The sequence below is a fragment of the Xiphophorus couchianus genome, chromosome 5, assembly GCF_001444195.1.
Source record: "Xiphophorus couchianus chromosome 5, X_couchianus-1.0, whole genome shotgun sequence".
NCBI lineage: Eukaryota > Metazoa > Chordata > Actinopteri > Cyprinodontiformes > Poeciliidae > Xiphophorus > Xiphophorus couchianus.
This window is the reverse complement of record NC_040232.1, coordinates 29,402,877-29,421,080: the sequence shown is the minus strand read 5'-3', so window position 1 is coordinate 29,421,080 and position 18,204 is coordinate 29,402,877. Positions and strand designations below refer to the sequence as shown.

At 40.1% G+C, this 18,204-nt stretch overlaps 2 protein-coding genes across 3 annotated transcripts; both read left to right on the top strand.

Annotated features, from left to right (window-relative positions):
• Window positions 1-3,385: 3,385 nt before the first annotated feature.
• On the top strand, window positions 3,386-6,552 carry LOC114145006 (keratin, type I cytoskeletal 50 kDa-like). Its single transcript, XM_028018315.1, has 8 exons — window positions 3,386-3,859; window positions 3,982-4,064; window positions 4,340-4,496; window positions 5,049-5,210; window positions 5,300-5,425; window positions 6,020-6,240; window positions 6,353-6,366; window positions 6,461-6,552. Exons 1-8 carry the CDS (start codon window positions 3,401-3,403, stop codon window positions 6,508-6,510), a joined length of 1,272 nt encoding a protein of 423 aa, XP_027874116.1. The 5' UTR covers window positions 3,386-3,400; the 3' UTR covers window positions 6,511-6,552.
• Window positions 6,553-10,913: 4,361 nt separating this feature from the next.
• LOC114145001 (keratin, type I cytoskeletal 13-like) lies at window positions 10,914-13,255 on the top strand. Of its 2 annotated transcripts, none has more exons than XM_028018309.1 (8): window positions 10,914-11,293; window positions 11,424-11,506; window positions 11,664-11,820; window positions 12,174-12,335; window positions 12,410-12,535; window positions 12,648-12,868; window positions 12,990-13,006; window positions 13,117-13,255. In XM_028018309.1, exons 1-8 carry the CDS (start codon window positions 10,943-10,945, stop codon window positions 13,179-13,181), a joined length of 1,182 nt encoding a protein of 393 aa, XP_027874110.1. In that variant the 5' UTR covers window positions 10,914-10,942; the 3' UTR covers window positions 13,182-13,255. The 2 variants fall into 2 exon arrangements, with proteins under 2 accessions (XP_027874110.1, XP_027874109.1); XM_028018308.1 differs by having other exon boundaries at window positions 12,984-13,006.
• Window positions 13,256-18,204: the final 4,949 nt, after the last annotated feature.

Sequence of the window (18,204 nt, the reverse complement as noted above, 5' to 3'; positions counted from 1 at the left end):
CAAAGGCAGAACATTAAAAAATATATTTTTACCTTCTGTGCTTCTGTAGTTTTTAAGATTTTAGACTGGGATTAAATTTATATTAAAGGATTGCAAATTTTCTTTGACTTTCCTTTTACATTAAAAAAAATGAGGAGACATGCCATTAATTTCACAAATGATTTAGTTGCTTTAAGTGGAGCTGATTCCTCATGAATGAATTATACCATCTAAATATGGATTTAAATTGATAGTGCCTTGCAACCTATGAATTCATGTTTTGTTTTAATTGATAAGGTATGCGTTCACACACTCACCTCTCCATGAACCGTGAGCGCTTCTCAATAATCCAGTGATGTGGAAATTTGATCGCCATGTCAGCAGGAGGGACTCGTAGCACAACTTTCTCCTTTTTATCTGTTATTTTAAACGTTTTGTTTTCCCCGCTCAACTTAGCTGAGGCTGCTATTTTTGCACAGATGAGCAAAAATGTTGTTGGTTAAAGTACCTCAACACCCTGGAGTACTACTGCAGATTCCCCACCAGATAAGTAAAATTCATGTTTGCACTAAGTGACTTGTCAGATGTTGCACAAACCTTTTATGTAAGCACTTCTCTCTATAGTAACTCTAAAAGACGATGATGACAGAAACCAAAGCAATGAGATGATCTCTCCAAGCAGAACCGTGACATCTACTGCGCTCCTCCTGAGCGTCGGGCTAAGACCGCGGGAGGGCTAGGATATAGCTAATTATAATTTTTAAAAATCAAAACCTATCTTTTGGTGTATAGTATTTTCACATTATTTTATATGTGTTTATGTAAAGTTAATTGCAATGGACCAAGCGCTGAGCCCTGTGATACACCCTACTTGATTTACATTAAAGATTTATCATTAACATGTATGACCTGAAATAAAATAATCTAAAACAGCCTAAAATGTCCATTTGATACCTACAACATATTGACCCTGTGTAAAAGAGCAATGTGGTCAACAGTTTGAAAAGCAAATCTGAAATGTGACTGGCCAGTTTAATGTCCTTACTCTTCAATATTCTTGTTATACATAAATTTTTTAAAACCTAGCAAAGTTATTTCTTTGTGGATTATTGTGCGATCTTCACACGTCAGGAAATAGCTCTGCTTAAATTAGCTGATTTGAACAGTCAGAGGGATGTTAAATTTATCTTCTCACTGCAAACAGTGAACAGGAAGTGTCATGGTTACCTAGAGACGGACACTACGCAGCTGCAGTGAGCTGCTATCAACCAGTGTCTTTTTAAAAAGTTCACCAGATACTAAACCATCCTTAGAAATAAAACCTCTGACAAAAATACAGATGGTAGTGGGAAGACAGGCTAACAATCACAGTGAAGTTTAATAGGTAGTGATGGGTAAATGAGGCGTCATGTATAGTTTCAACCCATAGCAAAACTATATTGATGCTGCGTCACTGAATACTGACACCTGCTGGACATTAAAAATCCCTACAGGCAACGTAGTTGACAGACTGATTTGATGACTTAGTCTATATGTGCTGACTCCATCATTATGTTTTGTTTGGTTGGTAAATTTTAAGTTAAACTATGGACCCTTACTGACACCTAGTGGACATTGTTTACAAATTTAATTTGGTCAGTGAAGCAGAACTCGTCCAGCTGTACGCTTGGTGTCTTCGTCTGTCCTTCAGACACGTTTGTTCCTTGGACACTATTTGTCTGTAAGTTCATTTTATTAATCGTTATTCCAGCATTGTGTAATATTTTGTAGAAAAGATTTATGTTTCCCAACCAATATTTAAAGCTACATCGTTAGCTAATTGGAGAGAATTGGGAGTCACATGTTTGCCTAATTGTTTTCTGTATCTGTAGCTGATGTATACTTTTGTGTTTTGTTACAGTTTTACAAAAAAAAACTAAAAGAAAAGAAAAACAAACCAACAAAGAGTTGCAAAATAAAACAAGAAAACTATCAAGGACTGGATTATTTCCAACTCAAGTGTTAGCTAGCTGTCTAGCTTTGTAAGAGCAACACATTGTGAGGGCAGCATACTATACAATAAGATTTAAGTCATTGTATTTTGTTGTATATTATATATTGTATTATGTCATATCTTCAGTTAAATTTAAAATGTATTTGAAATTCTTTGATACAGTCAATAAATAATGTGAACATGTACCAAGTGATGAAAATGAAAGTGAACGTGTTTGGAATGAGGATGCTTGTGGACTGGGGTTTTTTTTCTTTTCTTTTTTTTCACAAATTTTCATTCAAAAAAATAAGTTTTTCCAACATTTTGAAATTTAGCCTGTTCCGTTTTTTTTGACACAACTTCTCCTGCTGTAGAAAAAAATGAAGTAAACAATACATTTATATGAAATAGTTTATAAAAAGCAACTGAGTAATTTGTAGAATGGCTGTATACCTGAGTTTATCCAGGTGTATCTGCGACTTCATTCTGATGCCCTATAATGCCTCAGCATTGAGGTGAATTTAATTAAATGAAACAGATTTTAGTGACACTGCATATTGTTCATATAAATGTATTTTTTCTTTTATATTTATTTTGTACGCAGATCTTTATGGATGTGTTTTGCTGGAAATGTCTTTTTTATTTATTTACAGTGGGGTTGTCTTTATTTTCCTTTTTTCTGTCTAAAGATTTTTTATTTATTGAGGGTAATTTAAGAATAAAATTATGAAATGTATGATTTAAAAGGAGAAACATATGCAACACTTAACCTGCAGAACATAATATAAAAGTAATCTAAGTCAATTTATATCTGAATCTATGAGATAGAAATCTATCTGAATTTGGATTCAGATAGAACGAGTAGAAACAGAAAAGAACCGGATGAAACAACTACGAAGTGACAACCAATAATTTATTTTCTGACGTAAGATCAAAATGGTCCCAAACTACAAAACCTGTCGTTTGCCTTGAGGCTCCATAGTTGACGCTGTACCGTAAAAGATCAAGAATTATTTTTGGCAAATGCATCCCGTTGACAGATTCACTTCCTTATATACACAGCTTGGCGCGTCAGCGTCATTTCGAAACAGTTCCTGTATCGGTCACGTGACTTGCTGAAAGCAATACGCGCACAGACGCGGGTTTTTGTCTATGGGTTTGACACATGCGCCGACGCATCGGTGTTGCCGGACCCATCACTACCCAATACCTGCTACAGAGCCGAGCCGGCCGGTGGAAGTGCGGTCACTTAGAGATAGAGCTAAGCCAGTGCTAAAAATAGATAAAGCATGATGTCTTTCCGCCTTTTCATTAAGAAACCGAACAAAATGTGGATCCACAAGTTTGACTTGAAAAGATAAGAATCAGCCCCCCCACTATTGTTGATGAAAACGTCGCATAGCAAAGTGCAGAATATTATCTGTGAGCAGCATTCCTCCTTTCACCTGAATGTCCAGGCCCTTCCCACTTTGCTATATAACCAGGGAGTCCCGATGGTGTTTTGTACTGCAGATCATCTCCAGTTGTTCTTGCTGGTTCCGATCCAAACTCTCCAAGATGTCTCTCTCCTCCAGATCCTATGGCCAGAGGTCCACTGGTCAGAAGACCATGAGTGTCTACGGCGGAGCAGGAGGTTCTGGCACCCGCATCTCCGTAGGCCAGATTGACTACTTGTCCCGTTCAGGAGCCATCAACACCAGTAATCTCGATCTCCACGTTGATGCCAACGAGAAGGCCACGCTTCAGAACCTGAACGACCGTCTGGCCTCCTACCTGGAGAAGGTGCACAAGCTGGAGAAGGAGAACGAACGGCTGGAAAAGCAGATTGCAGAGTGGTACACAAGCAAAACTGTGATCAGCCATGATTACAGTGCCTACATGGCCACCATCGAAGATCTGCAGAACAAGGTAAGAGAAAACACCCAGAAGGCTGCAACCCTTGTAGGTCTGAAATTTATGAGCTTTTCAGTATAACTCTGTCAAATTGTAAAAAGGTGTATATTACCCTGATGTTTCCTTTTCATCCTTAGATCCGACATGCCACCACACTCAACGCTAGGACCAACTTGGAGATTGAAGGTTCAGAACTGGCTGCTGATGACTTTAAAATGAAGTGAGTGTTTTGTCTAAGTGTTTACGTCCATCTTCTGTTCTAACATTTCACTCATGCATCACAATCAGAAAACCTCTGCCCATAAGTATGTCTTGAAACCTCTCTGACCTGTTCTGCCCTTCCTTGTTTTTTCTGAGTGTTTTCTCCCTAGCAACTCTTGTAATATTTCACTCATTCATCATAACGTGAACCCATGCCTACATAAAACATCTGCTCGTATCTGGGCCATGAAGCCTCTCTGACCTGTTCTGTCCTTCCTTCTGAAATTTTCTCAGATATGAGACCGAGCTCAGCATGAGGCAGGCTGTAGAAGGCGACATCGCTGGACTGAAGCGAGTTGTGGATGATCTCACTCTGTGCAAAATGGATCTGGAGAGTCAGCAGGAGACTCTGAAGGAGGAGCTCATCATGCTGAAGAGGAACCATGAGGAGGTAAAGCTGCAGAGAAAATTATGTCCCTTGCAGAGCAGCTTTAAGGTTTACTGATGTGTCAGCGTGTCCATGTTTGTGGCCAACACACATAAAATCAGTAGGATGGCTCATTTCCAGGCCTCTGCAAAACTTGATGGCTTCATTTATTGATGAGGTTATTGAACTTTTTGATTTGGGTGTTCTTCATCTAGAAGCTACATGATTTAGACTCTGAAGGAGAGTCGGGTACGTCTGGTCTACACCATGTTTAAAGACAACAGAAAAAAACTAGTAATTTAATTAATTTGTGTTAAATTAATTGAGTTCTCAGTTATCCATTGTCTCGGCAGCAGCGGTTTACTGAAGGAAAACTTTGTTTCACTCTAACTTCTCTCTTCATGGTGTGCCAACCCAATCGTACATAATTTATACCCCTGATAAAAGAGAGGAAATTTTGCTTTAGATTTCTCTTTAAGTAAGCCACTCTACTGCATTTGGGTTCACCCCTCTCCTCACATTTAATTCTTGTCTTCTTCCATTTACTCAACCCTGTTATTTGTTGAACACCTGCAGGACATTTCTCTGCTGAGGAAGCAGATGAGCGGCCAGGTTAACGTGGAGGTCGACGCTCCTTCTCCAGTAGATCTGAGCCAGATCATGACGGAGATCAGGGAGCACTACGAGGCTCTTATCACCAAGAACCGCAAGGAACTTGAGATGTGGTACCACAAAAAAGTGAGACATAAAATCATATTCAACATAGAAAGAACTAATGAAGAGGCGCCTGGAGTAGTAATAATAGTTAATGTTGATTTTCTGCCCAGATGACTTCAGAGGGGAAGGTTGTAGAAGAACAAACAACCAGTCTGGAGGGATTCCGCTTGGAGATGAAAGACCTGAAGATCACCATGCAGAGGCTTCAGATTGAACTGGAGTCCAATTTCAGTATGGTATGTCCTACCGCTAACCGAGACATTTACGTGTCCCATATTGGTCCATGGAGATAGAAAAACTGACATTCAGCATGTATAATGTCTTCATTAATTCACTTTATGATTTCCTTTATATGACCAAGTTTGTTCCATTTATATCACAAATTACTTTTACATGTAATTGAAGTTAATGCATTTAATTTTCCAAGAAAAATGCAAACTTTATTCTAAAATCCTACTAAGAATACAAAGTAGAGATATCTATTTTACTGTTTTTTTTTTTTTTTACAAAAGCCTAATCAGTACAGTCAGAGAACTGTACATTTTGCTATATAGTGATGCGGTTGTTGGCTTGTACATGATGTTTGAAGTTGTTTTTACCAGCTACATTTGGAAACTTTTCCATGCAGTAATGTCAACTCATTGTAAACAGGACAGATACAGAATACAACGTCTTTGCACAATATATAAAACTTGCACAGTTCTTTTAACAGAGCAAGTTGATGCAGGTTTCCATGAGGGAACGTTGCATTTCATTGTTACCAGAAGATGATACATCATTTACCAAGACACAACTTAACGTATCTATTCATTATCCATCCTTTCCATCAGAAATCATCTCTCGAGGCATCTCTGCAAGAGACTCAGCAACGCTACGCTGCCCAGCTGGCAGGTTTCCAGGTTGTGGTCACGGGCCTGGAAACTCAGATATCAGATGTAAATGCTGCGTTAGAGGAGAAGAGACAGATGTACAGCACTCTTCTGGACCTCACAACCCGTCTGGAGGCAGAGATTGTAGAGTACAGGAGGCTGCTTGATGGGGAGGACAACAGGTGAGAGCTAGGAAGATGCATGTAAACTAATATTACAGATAATGAACTAAAAGTGGATAAAGTAAAAATTTAACAAAACATGAACTGATGTTTTCTTTTTATTCTTCAACAGCAGCTCTAAACAAGGTAAGAGATTTTTTTACTTTTCAGTGTTTTTAAATTATCATCATTTTGCAGAATATAAAGTGTCAATAAATCTTGTTTCTTCCCTTTTTTCCAGTGATAACAAAGACCACCACTGTGCAGGAGACATATGTGGATGGAAAATAGGTCGACTCCTCCAAGACTTGATGCGGATGTGGATCAGATCAAGTAAAAAGAAATGGAAAGAAACCCCAAAATACAGCTGCAGCTGAACTATTTTTAATGTATTTTTGTCAAACACATATAGACCAAAACATGATTGTTTCCTCTATTATTATCATTCACTTCTCTTTCTTTCCAAATTAAATCAATCTCACAGTACCACCACTAATCTGAACCAATCTGAGCGCGGTGAACCAGGGATTTATGGAGGCCCATTCAGAACTGGTCAGATCTCTAACTTTGTCTTCTTTCAAGTGACCGTGGATCCACTAACTAGTTATTGTCAGAAATTATTTTGTCCACTGCAATTCCCTTATAAAATCCAAAATTATGCATCTTATAATAACTAATGTGTTTTAATAATTGATCCTAAAAAACAAAACAGGAAGACCTTCAAAATAATGATATACTGGGTCCAGTATACACTCCATTGTGTGCTGGACCCAATGTTGTTTGTTCATATTAACATGCACTCATTGAAATTAATGGAATCAAACATTGCATGAAAATCACAAAATAACACCAGGTAGCAACCACAGATGAAGATGGAATAAGTAGAAATGGATAATTTAAATGTATATAAAATATAATTCTAATCTGCCACCACTCTCCTCACTCATACCACCAATGTGTGACCTGTCCACTCTTCCATGTTTCCAGCTCTGACCCAGACCACATTCGACCTCCATCTCCATCTACAACTGACACATGGCTAATCGTCAGTGTGACTCGCCTCAGATAGCAATGCTTTTGCAAATCCTCCAAGCCAACCAAGCCCAATCTCTTCCAGCAGAGGGTCCCAGAGCTCCACCAGTCTGTCAAACCTCTTGCCACGTCACAATTACTTCCCCTGATAGGTTCTTGGGGTACTTGGCCCATGCTGGGGGATTTCTTCTAGTTTTCAACCTGCCCCGTCCGTCTCTGTTGTTGTGTTCTTGAACAAGATGCCTGCCGGTGGTGTTCAGAGGCCGATGACGCGGTACAGCAGCCTCGCTTCTGTCAGACAGGCCCAGGGCAGCTGTGGCTACTGTCCAGTAGTTTGAATTAGTGTGTGAATCAGATAGATAGATATATGTGTAATTACATCCACTGATACATCTGGACAAATTGTCAGTGATGTTCCTGGAGTCATTGGGTGTTTCGGATCTTTCAGCATCATACACCCTCTCCAAAGACTTCTTCCAAGTGATCTTTCCATGGGACTGTCAGCTCCAGCAGCACAGCTTGCTTTTTGACCTTGGACACAAGGATGTAGGTCTGATGTCATTTAATTTCATTATAGAACAAACAAGATATAACTGTAGTCATAGATATTTCTTCTGTCATGCAAGTGGTGTTAGAAAAAATATTGTGTTTGAGAAGCTGGATATTCTCGCGACTAATTTTCTCCAATAAATGAATGTGATTTTTAAAATTTAGATTCCAAACTGTTCCAACATAAATTGCTTAACATGCAGAAGCTAATAAGAGAGTAAAAATGTGCTCTCATTGCACAATGTGGGTGATGCACACTGAGGAATCTCTGAGTGCAGCACTAAAGGCGAGAGGAGTGTCAATGATCTGTGAAGAAGGAAGAGAGAAGAAAGGTTAATGTTGCAATCAAGTGCAGTCTGCAAAGCAAAGGATAAAATCAGCCCTTTACTAATAGTAGTTCTCTCTGATGATATATCAATTTGCACATTTGTACAGACTATGCGTTATGACTTTACAAGCTGATACCTTTCTAAATTCAATCAATGGTTTTTGTGTTTTCATGAATTAGTTAAAACGGTAAACGGACTGAACTTATGTAACACTTTTTCAGTCATACTGGACACTCAGAGCACTTTACACTAGAGCTGCATTCACCCATTCACACTCACACATGCATACATGTTTATATATTGGTACATAGATTGGTATGGAAGTTGGGTTTAAGTGCCTTGCCCAGGGGCACATCAACGTGTGACAGGAGGAAGCTGGAATAAAACCTAGAAACTCTCCAACTGGAGGAAAACTGCCCACTGAGCCACAGCTGCCCCTTCAAATGGACAACACAGACTATTATCACTTCAATACGCAGTGAGGCACTAAAACACCTCCCTTACTGATCTAAAAAGCATCGGCCCAAATATGTTTCCTCAAAGAAACTCTCTATTGAATGTTGCTCTAGGAGTGTCTCCTCAGATCAGAGCACATATCAAGAGGACAACCGATACCTGTAGCAAAGAAAAGTTCAGTTTGATTGTATTTTATTGGTGTGTTTGCATTAGTATGATTAGAGTATGATGCATTGTTAAGCTGGTGCAGACAAAAAAACATTTTTTATGACATACATTGGTCAAGAAATGTATTGCACTATTATTGAAAACAACATTTATTTCAGAAACTTAATTTGCAAACTGAAAACATTAGATGAATTACTCAGAAGCCTTTATTTCTGCCAACTATACAATGACTATTTATCTGCTAAAGCTCATGGAAATACTACATTGTACTTTCAATATTCCATCAGATCAATTAAAAAAATTTCAAACACATAAATGTGGCTGAATAAAAAATGTGTGTAATGCATGCATAAAGATTGTTGTTCTCTAAAGGTTCCTTTTATCTGAAACAACAAGCCTCATTGGAAAGCATAGGTCTGATTTATTAGATGTGTTCATATGTCCCCTAGAGGAGCTGCAGTAAACCCTGAGAGTATTTTTTTTTACTTTGGAGGATTCAGGTTGAGCAACATTTTATGGCGTCACAGTTAAAACAAAGATCAACAAAAAAATGAACGGCAGGAAGTTGTGTCGCAAGCTTGTCCTGATAATAAAATTTGATGATTGAAGGGCCCTTGAGGCGAGTGTGTTTGTGAAACTCTGCTTTAATTTAAATGTAAATTAAATCTGAATGGTTTCTGCCATTTTGCATAAAAAGGCTGGTTTGGAGGGACTAACTGCCTTTTATTTCTGTATTATCTTAATTTAATCAAAATGCTCGTTCTATTAAGGCACGTCCTCTGCTGAGTGGAAGGAGCTGAACATTTCTGGAATGAAAAGAAACATTCTTGGAGCTTCTCTTTTTGGCCTCACCCTGTTCATCAGTTTGACAGCTTTCTGAAGTTGTGAAATGATTGATTACAGAAAGAAAACAGCAAAGAATCCTTGACATGTTGTGCTAAGGGGTAGCGCCAAACTGGGGAGAAAAATTGGCCCAGGAGTTCCTTACAGACCGCTCGGTTTAAATTTTCAATGTAAATATATATTTCTATGTGTATAATAAATTCATGCTGAGCAGTTGAAGGTGGGACAGTCTGTCAGGAGCTGCTGGGCCAATTTTTTCTCCCCGGTCCGCCCCTGGTTGTGCCACAACACAAATATGATTGGTTCTTGCAAAGGACTTAGTCTATACCGATAAGTATCTATAGCAATCATGCATTATTAGGATAACCTCAAACAAAGTGCATTGTGAGTTGAGTTAAAGAAAATGCATATTTGACTCCTTCTTACCACAAGCGTCTTGAATAACAAAACACCCCTCGGGTTCAGAGTGGGGGTAACCACACCCCTCCAGGTCTCATCTTCATTGCCCACCTGAGAGTTGAAGGCCCCCAACAGGACAAGGTTGTCCCCAGGTGAAGCCCTCTCCAGCAGCAACTCTACTGACTCCAAAAAGGGTGGATACTCTGACCTACCATTTGGCTCATAAGCACAGACGACAGTCAGAACCTGACCCCTCCACATATAGGCGGAGAGAGACTACCCTCTTGTTCACTAAGGTGAACCCCAACATTCAGGGGTTCACCTCTGCTGTTGTTGAGGTTTCCACCTCAACATCTGCTTGAACAGCCTCTGCACAACTACCTAGTGGCTCAGTGACTCAAGGAGGTACAATTTTTTTTCCGTAAAACAGTGATTTCATGGTTCAAACCCCCTCTATATCCATCTCAGTTATTGTGTCCATGGGTAAAGCACTTCACCCAGCTGGCCTGGTGGTGGTCAGAGGAGCGACTGGCATCTGTTTTATGGCAATAAGTCACCAAGTTGCATGCATTTTCAACATTATGCTAAATGGCTCCTGCAATGTTACATAAATTAATCCAATCTTTATCTATTTTCAGATATGCACACAAGAAAATGATAAAGGGTTTCATCTAATGACAGTCCTTTGGTGATAAAAACAACAATGTGGATCCACAAGTTTGACTCGAAAAGATAGGAATCAGCCCCCTAAGCACTTGTCTCCACACCCAAGGTGATGAAAACTTCGCATAGCAAAGTGAACGGTATTATCTGTGAGCAGCATTCCTCCTTTCACCTGAAGCTCCAGGCCCTTCCCACTTTGCTATATAACCAGGGAGTCCCGATGGTATTTTGTACTGCAGATCATCTCCAGTTGTTCTTGCTGGTTCCGATCCAAACTCTCCAAGATGTCTCTCTCCTCCAGATCCTTTGGCCAGAGGTCCACTGGTCAGAAGACCATGAGTGTCTACGGCGGAGCAGGAGGTTCTGGTACTCGCATCTCCATAGGCCAGATTGACTACTTGTCCCGTTCAGGAGCCATCAACACCAATAATCTCGATCTCCACGTTGATGCCAACGAGAAGGCCACGCTTCAGAACCTGAACGACCGTCTGGCCTCCTACCTGGAGAAGGTGCACAAGCTGGAGAAGGAGAACGAACGGCTGGAAAAGCAGATCGCAGAGTGGTACACAAGCAAAACTGTGATCAGCCATGATTACAGTGCCTACATGGCCACCATCGAAGATCTGCAGAACAAGGTAAGAGAAAACACCCAGAAGTGTGATCGGTTTTAGAAGTTTACAAGTTTTGGAGTATAACTCAATGTCAAATTGTAAAAACTAAAAGAAAGGTGTATTTTCCCCTGATGTTTCTCTTTTTTATCCTCAGATCCGAGAAGCCATCATGGTCAACTCAAGGATCTACTTGGAAATTGACAATTCAAAACTGGCTGCTGACGACTTTAAAATGAAGTGAGTGGTTTTTTCTGAGTGTTTTCTCCCTAGCAACTCTTGTAATATTTCACTCATTCATCATAACGTGAACCCATGCCTACATAAAACATCTGCTCGTATCTGGGCCATGAAGCCTCTCTGACCTGTTCTGTCCTTCCTTCTGAAATTTTCTCAGATATGAGACCGAGCTCAGCATGAGGCAGGCTGTAGAGGCCGACATCGCTGGACTGAAGCGAGTTGTGGATGATCTCACTCTGTGCAAAATGGATCTGGAGAGTCAGCAGGAGACTCTGAAGGAGGAGCTCATCATGCTGAAGAGGAACCACGAGGAGGTAAAGCTGTAGAGAAAACCGAGAGCTGTAGGAAAAAACCCGTTTGTCTATACCAATTCTACACAGAACAAGAAACTACTCTTCTGTGATTGATAAAACTGTGTTTCACATCAACTATTAGTAGCAGAAATTTACAGTAGATAGCTAAAGTGTAATCCCTTCTCTAGTTGCATGTAACAAATGAAGAAATCTTATCTTCGGAAGCAAATCAACAGCTCAGTAACTCTATGGATTTTCCACTGCTGCCACATTGTCTCTTTAAATTTCTGTGCATTGCTGTCATCTCCTGTTAGCAGTTGTCTGTTATTTGTCCAACAGTGTAGGTGATAAACACCACGCTTATCCCCCTACAGGACTTGGCTCAGCTGAGGAAGCAGATGAGCGGCCAGGTTAACGTGGAGGTCGACGCTGGTTCTCAAGTTGACCTGAACCGGATCATGACGGAGATCAGGGAGCACTATGAGGCTCTTATTGCCAAGAACCGCAAGGATCTTGAGCAGTGGCACCAGAGCAAGGTGAGACACAAAGCTGCAGTCCTTTCAGTCCAACAGAGCTTCACTGGACTCCAACAACATGTGATTATGTCCAGATTACAGTGGTGGAGAAGGGTGTAGCAGAACAAACAACCAATCTTCAGACATCCCACACTGAGATTAAAGAACTGAAGAACACCCTGCAGAAATATCAGATTGAACTGCAGTCACATCAGAGTATGGTAAGCCTCAACTTTTCCTTGTCACATTTTCGCTCCATTCAGTTTACCTCCCCATGCAGTTGAACCAAACTATGAAAAAACTAAACAAAAACCTTTTCTCCTTCCCCAACAGAAATCATCTCTAGAGGCAACTCTGCTAGAGACTCAGCAACGCTACGCTGCCCAGCTATCAGGTCTGCAGGATGTCGTCACAGGCCTGGAAGCTCAGTTGTCAAGTCTGAGCGAAAACATCAGAGAAATGGAACTGAAGTACGGCAATCTTCTGGACATCAAGACCCGTCTGGAGTTGGAGATTTCAGAGTACAGGAGGCTGCTTGATGGGGAGGACGTCGGGTGAGAGCCGGGCAAGATGCATGTACACTAATATTACAGATAAAAATAAAATAAAAAGAGTGAGTAAATGTAAAATTTAATTAAGTGTTAATTGTTGTCTTTCCATTTTTTTAAGCTCCAGTTCGAGCTCAAAAAAAGGTAAGAAACATCTATTAGATTTCAACATGAATAAAGTATGAGGGTTTGTAAAAAAAATAAAATAAAATAAAATCAAGTAAAAATTAATCTTATTTCTCCACTTTTTTCAGTGATTACAAAGACCATCGTTATGGAGGAGACATTTGTGAATGGAGTCAAGGTTGAGTCCAAGTAAAAAGTAAAAAGAAATCAAAAGAATTTAATTAAAAGAAACAAGTCAGCAAAATTCAATAAAGATTCTGCAGTGAAGCTAAAGTTTTCTGTCATTTGTTATCTATTTATGTATCTATCAGTTCTCTGTACCCCCCTGTACTCTGTATTCCCTGCAGGCGTTTAGGGGTGGTGTGTGGTGCCTACAGTTATGAGAATTAATTAAGAACTAATTCTTATCAGAGAAATGCACCAAAGCAATTGAGAAAAACCCCGTGACTTTCCTTAGTGTTTTGATCCAATTGTGCCCAACTCTGTAAAAAGTTTAAACTTGAAAATGGAAACTCTTCTGCTGCTTTGACAGTACAAGTAAAGTCAACCAGAAACTAGTTTTTGTTTTAACCCAGAAATTAAAGTTCATTGAGTTGATTTAACACATTTTCTAAATGTTTTCTTTTAAGTTCAGTTATCATGAATTGTGAGTTGCTTTAACTTACAGTAAGCATCACAGCTCCGATGCTCTTTTGAACATCAAAAAAGCACGGTTAATTTTTGATTCATCATCAAAAATCAACCACAAACTTAGTGAGTAGTTCTGTGAGCTCAAACCACCACCACCCACAGATGTGGTTCAAACAAGAATTTTCGTTATCGTACTGTGAGGAAATTTGTGGCTGATTCAGAACAAAGATGGGTTTGTACTGATAAAGGCATAATGAAGAAGGTTTCTGTTAGACAAATTCATCGGATTCAGAGAGCAGCTGTTAAAATGCCCTTACAAGCAGCAAACAGTTATTTGAAGCTGCTGGTGCCTCTGGAACCTCAAGGTGGAGGATCCTCCAGAGGCTTGCGGTGCATCAACCTACTATTGGGCCCCTAACCAGAGCTCACAAGCAGAAACGGTCGCAGTGGGCCCAGCCCACTTTTTAAACTTTTTTAAAAGTCATCACTGATGACTGCTGTGCAACCCTGGATGGTCCAGATGGACGCAGTAGTGGATTGGTGGTGGATGGCCACCACGTCCCAACACGGCTGTGACGTCAGCAAGGAGGTGGTGGAGTCATGCTTTGGGCTGAAATCATAGGGAGAGAATCATTGGTCGGCCCCTTCAGAGTCCCTGATGGTGTGAAAATGACCTCATCAAAGTATATGGACTTTCTGACTGATCACTTTCTTTCATGGTTCAAAAAGAAGAGCCGTACCTTCAGTAGCAAAATCATCCTCATGCATGACAATGAATGCTGCAAGGAATACCACTGTGTCATTGGCTGCTACAGGCATAAAATGGGAGAAACTCATGGTGTGGTCACCATCCTCCTCTGACCTCTGACCTCAACCCTATTGAGAACCTTTGGAGTTTCCTCAAGCAGAAGATCTGAATGCAGTTCATATCAAACCAGCAGCTCTGGGAAGGTTTTCTGACATCCTGCAAAGAAATTCAAGCAGAAACTTTCCACAAACTCACAAGTTCAATGGATCAAGAATTGTGCTGTGATATCAAAGAAGGTCCTATGTTAACATGTAACTCGGTCTGTTAAAATGTTTTTGATTGAAATAGCTTTTGATTTTAGTACATGTGATGCTGCGCATTCAAAGAATGACTGTTTGCAGTTCTTTATGATCCATAAAGTGTTTAGAAAGTCTGCTGTGCATAATAATTTGGAACAGTACATTTTGAGTTTTTTATTTTTGAAAAAAAAAACTGTTCTCATGGGGAGCTTTGTTCAGGAAAAGTTGATTTATACTGTAATAGTTAATGACTTGAAAATTATACTGACCATCATTTACTTTGACCATTTAAGAAAATCAGAAAAAATATGACTTGCATAATAATTTGGAACACGGTGTAAAATGATATCTATAACTCTAGGTCTATACCTCTAGATCTAAAAATCTAGATCTATAACGCCACATCGTTCCTCTTTAGGTCCAAAGATAACTCTGAGCACTTCCTGTTGAGTCATCCTACAGCAGGTGTGTCAAACTCCAGTCCTGCAGGCCCCTGTCCTGCAGTTTTTAGATGTGCCACAGGTACAAAACACTGGAATGAAATGGCTTAATTACCTCCTCCTTGTGTAGATCAGTTCTCCAGAACCTTAATGACCTAATTATTATTTCAGGTGTGATGCAGCAGAGGCACATCTAAAAGTTTCAGGGCAGTGGCCCTCCAGGCCTGGAGTTTGACACCCCTGCTTTGAACAAAGAAAAACTGAAGCAGCATTAGAACCTGATGCTGCTTCAGTCTGAGAGGAGAATCATATCAGGCGCCGCCTCACTTCCTGTTTCTCACTTTGACCAGATCAAGATCTCATCATCATCATCATCATCATCATCAACGTCATTTCAAACCTGCTGGAAATTAAGACAGGAAGCAGTTCTGCTTCAACAGGAAGTACTTTATTGTGGCGTTGAGACGGTAAGTTATTGACGAGTTAATTTGGAGTTCTGGTTCTGATCCAATGGACCGAGCCGTTACAGAACCCAGAACATCATTACAGAATAAAGCAGCAGAAACTTGTTCTCTCACTGCTGAGGGATTCTGGGTAATAAAACGCCAGGATGTGAAGACATCAGCAGTGCTGCTCCTGAGATCTGGAGGGGTCATCAGCCCATAAAGGTCAGAGGTTATGCACTGTGGTGACACCATCAATGATGTTCTCATAGTCCTCATCAGATCCCAGATCCGGGTCAGCAGGCAGGGAGGCGGTCACAGTGCTGGTTGGATCAAAACCTGCAGGTATTAGTTTAGTTTAGAATTAGTTTAGCTTAGCTTAGTTTAGCTTAGATCAGTTTAGCTTAGTTTAGCTTAGATCAGTTTAACTTAGTTTAGCTTAGCTCAGTTTATCATAGCTTAGTTTAGTTTAGCTTAGATTAGTTTAGTTTATCTTATCTTAGACTAGATTTAGGATTATGGTAATTATGGTAAGGGTTAAGCTGTAGAAATTAATGGAAGTTTATGTGAAGTCCCCACAAGTGATGAAAACACGATTGGGTGTGTGTGGGTGTGCGTGTGGGTGTGTGTGCGTGTGTGTGTGTAGGGGTGTGTGTGCATGTTAACCATGACTAAGTAGGGCCTGCACCTTGGTTCAAGGCCAGGTTCCCACACCCTCCTAAATCCTGCCCTGGTTACAGGTGAGGAGAGAGAGAGAGAATGGCATCGGGGGCGAGGGAGAGTAAACAAGCAGGAACTGGGACAAAAAATCTAGCAAATAGAGAGCGACATGAGGAATAAATAATGGATGTAATGGAACTAGGCCAACTCAGATCGAAAAAAGCAGAATGATTCAAAATAACTAAGAACTCAGAACAAGTGAACAGAACTATGGACCAAGAAAAACCCAGAAAAACCCAAGATCCGGACAGAGCCAGACCGACATCAGCAGCTTCTGGCAGCTGATTTAGCTCTGAATGAGGCGAGACTTTAAATGCTTGAGCTGAAGCTATTGGATCAGAACTGGATCATGTTTTGGACCGCTCCCTGTCCGCATGTTGAGGTTCTGCTGCTAACCTGAGTTCAGTCAGGTTCTCACCTGGAATCATGTTTTTGAGGAGAACCAACATCCTGAAGGTGGAAAGGAAGAACGGGATGATGATCAGCAGCTGGACCAGAGTCCGGCTTAGAGTAAATGGAGCGATGGTGTGATAAACTGGATCAGAACCAAACAGTGACCAACTGGATCAGAACCAAACAGTGACCAACTGGATCAGAACAAGTAATATGGCAAGCCGTTTTAACATAAATTCGGTTTCGTCTGACTATCCGTGATTACATTCTAGATATCTAAAAATGCATCTTGACTAGACCAAACTACAGTTTGACTATCCGGAATGGTAATTTAAGAAATCTGCATTTACATTCTGACTAGTAAGAATAATAATTCAAGATATCTCTAATTAACTTAGAGATATCTTAAAAGGAATTTTGACTAGTCACAATTACAATTCAAGATATCTATAATTTAGTTTTCACTAGTCAAAACTACATTTCTCCTATCCAAAAATAAATTTAAGATATATTGAATTATGTTGTCATTTGAGATATCTTTAGTTAGAATTATGACTAGTCAAAACTAAAATCGAGATAATTGAATTTATTTTATGACTAGTCGTAATTTAATTGTAGATATCTGAAATGTGTATTTCAGATAGTCAGTAATTCATTGTAGATATCTTGAATTGAAGTCTCCATACAACTCAATGGTAAATCTGACGTCATTTCGACTAGTCAGAATATAATTAGAGATATCTTAAATTGCTAAAACGTCTAGTCATAAAACAATTTGAGATATCTGGAATGTAAGGGCAGCAAAACCAAATTTATGTTCAAACGGCTTGCCATACAGGTAAAGGTTTCAGCTGAGTCGCTGAAGAACCAGAGAACCAAAGACTGACCTGTGAACACAACTCCATGGATCAGAACCAGCAGAATTCCCAGACCTGAAATAGGAGGAGATAGGGGTATTACTGCAGGTAGAACCAGGACCAGAACCAGCAGCTTTTAAAGGGTTGGAGAAGTTCAGGACTCACCAAGCAGCACAAAGTCGAGCTTCATCATATCTGAACCCAGATCAGTCTGAGCTTCACCACTTCCCTTTGACCAGAACCAGAATTAGACTGCAGCAGGAAGTTGCTGAAATAAAGGTGTGAAAAACGAAATTTTCTCTAATCATTCAGATGTTTCATTTTCAAACGTCTTCAGTTCTCATAAACAAAATGTGATTAACTGAACATAAAAATAAAACAATGAAAAGCGGTTTATTCAACATCAGACTCTCCTTAAACACTTTTCTAGTTAATGATTTGATCTGTGAGAATAATCCTCTCCATGGGCTGCCACCTTATCGTGGTGGAGAGGTTTGAATGTCCCAGTGATCCTAGGAGCTATGCTGTCGGGGGCTTCATGGGATGGTAAGGTCTGCCTGGTATTCTAGGTGAGGAACCAGACAAATCGCAGCCCAAAGACCTCTTATGATGAGCAAGATTGTTGGATTCAGAATTCCCTCACCCAGACGTGGGTCACCGGGGCCCCATCCTGGAGCCAGGCCTGG

Coding starts and splice junctions, on each gene's coding strand:
- LOC114145006 (XM_028018315.1), top strand. CDS start 3,401: ATGTCCAGGCCCTTCCCACTTTGCTATATAACCAGGGAGTCCCGATGG. Junction 4,497..5,048: donor TGAAGAGGAACCATGAGGAG/GTAAAGCTGCAG, acceptor GAACACCTGCAG/GACATTTCTCTGCTGAGGAA. Junction 5,211..5,299: donor AGATGTGGTACCACAAAAAA/GTGAGACATAAA, acceptor TTTTCTGCCCAG/ATGACTTCAGAGGGGAAGGT.
- LOC114145001 (XM_028018308.1), top strand. CDS start 10,943: ATGTCTCTCTCCTCCAGATCCTTTGGCCAGAGGTCCACTGGTCAGAAG. Junction 12,336..12,409: donor AGCAGTGGCACCAGAGCAAG/GTGAGACACAAA, acceptor GATTATGTCCAG/ATTACAGTGGTGGAGAAGGG. Junction 12,869..12,983: donor CTTGATGGGGAGGACGTCGG/GTGAGAGCCGGG, acceptor CATTTTTTTAAG/CTCCAGTTCGAGCTCAAAAA.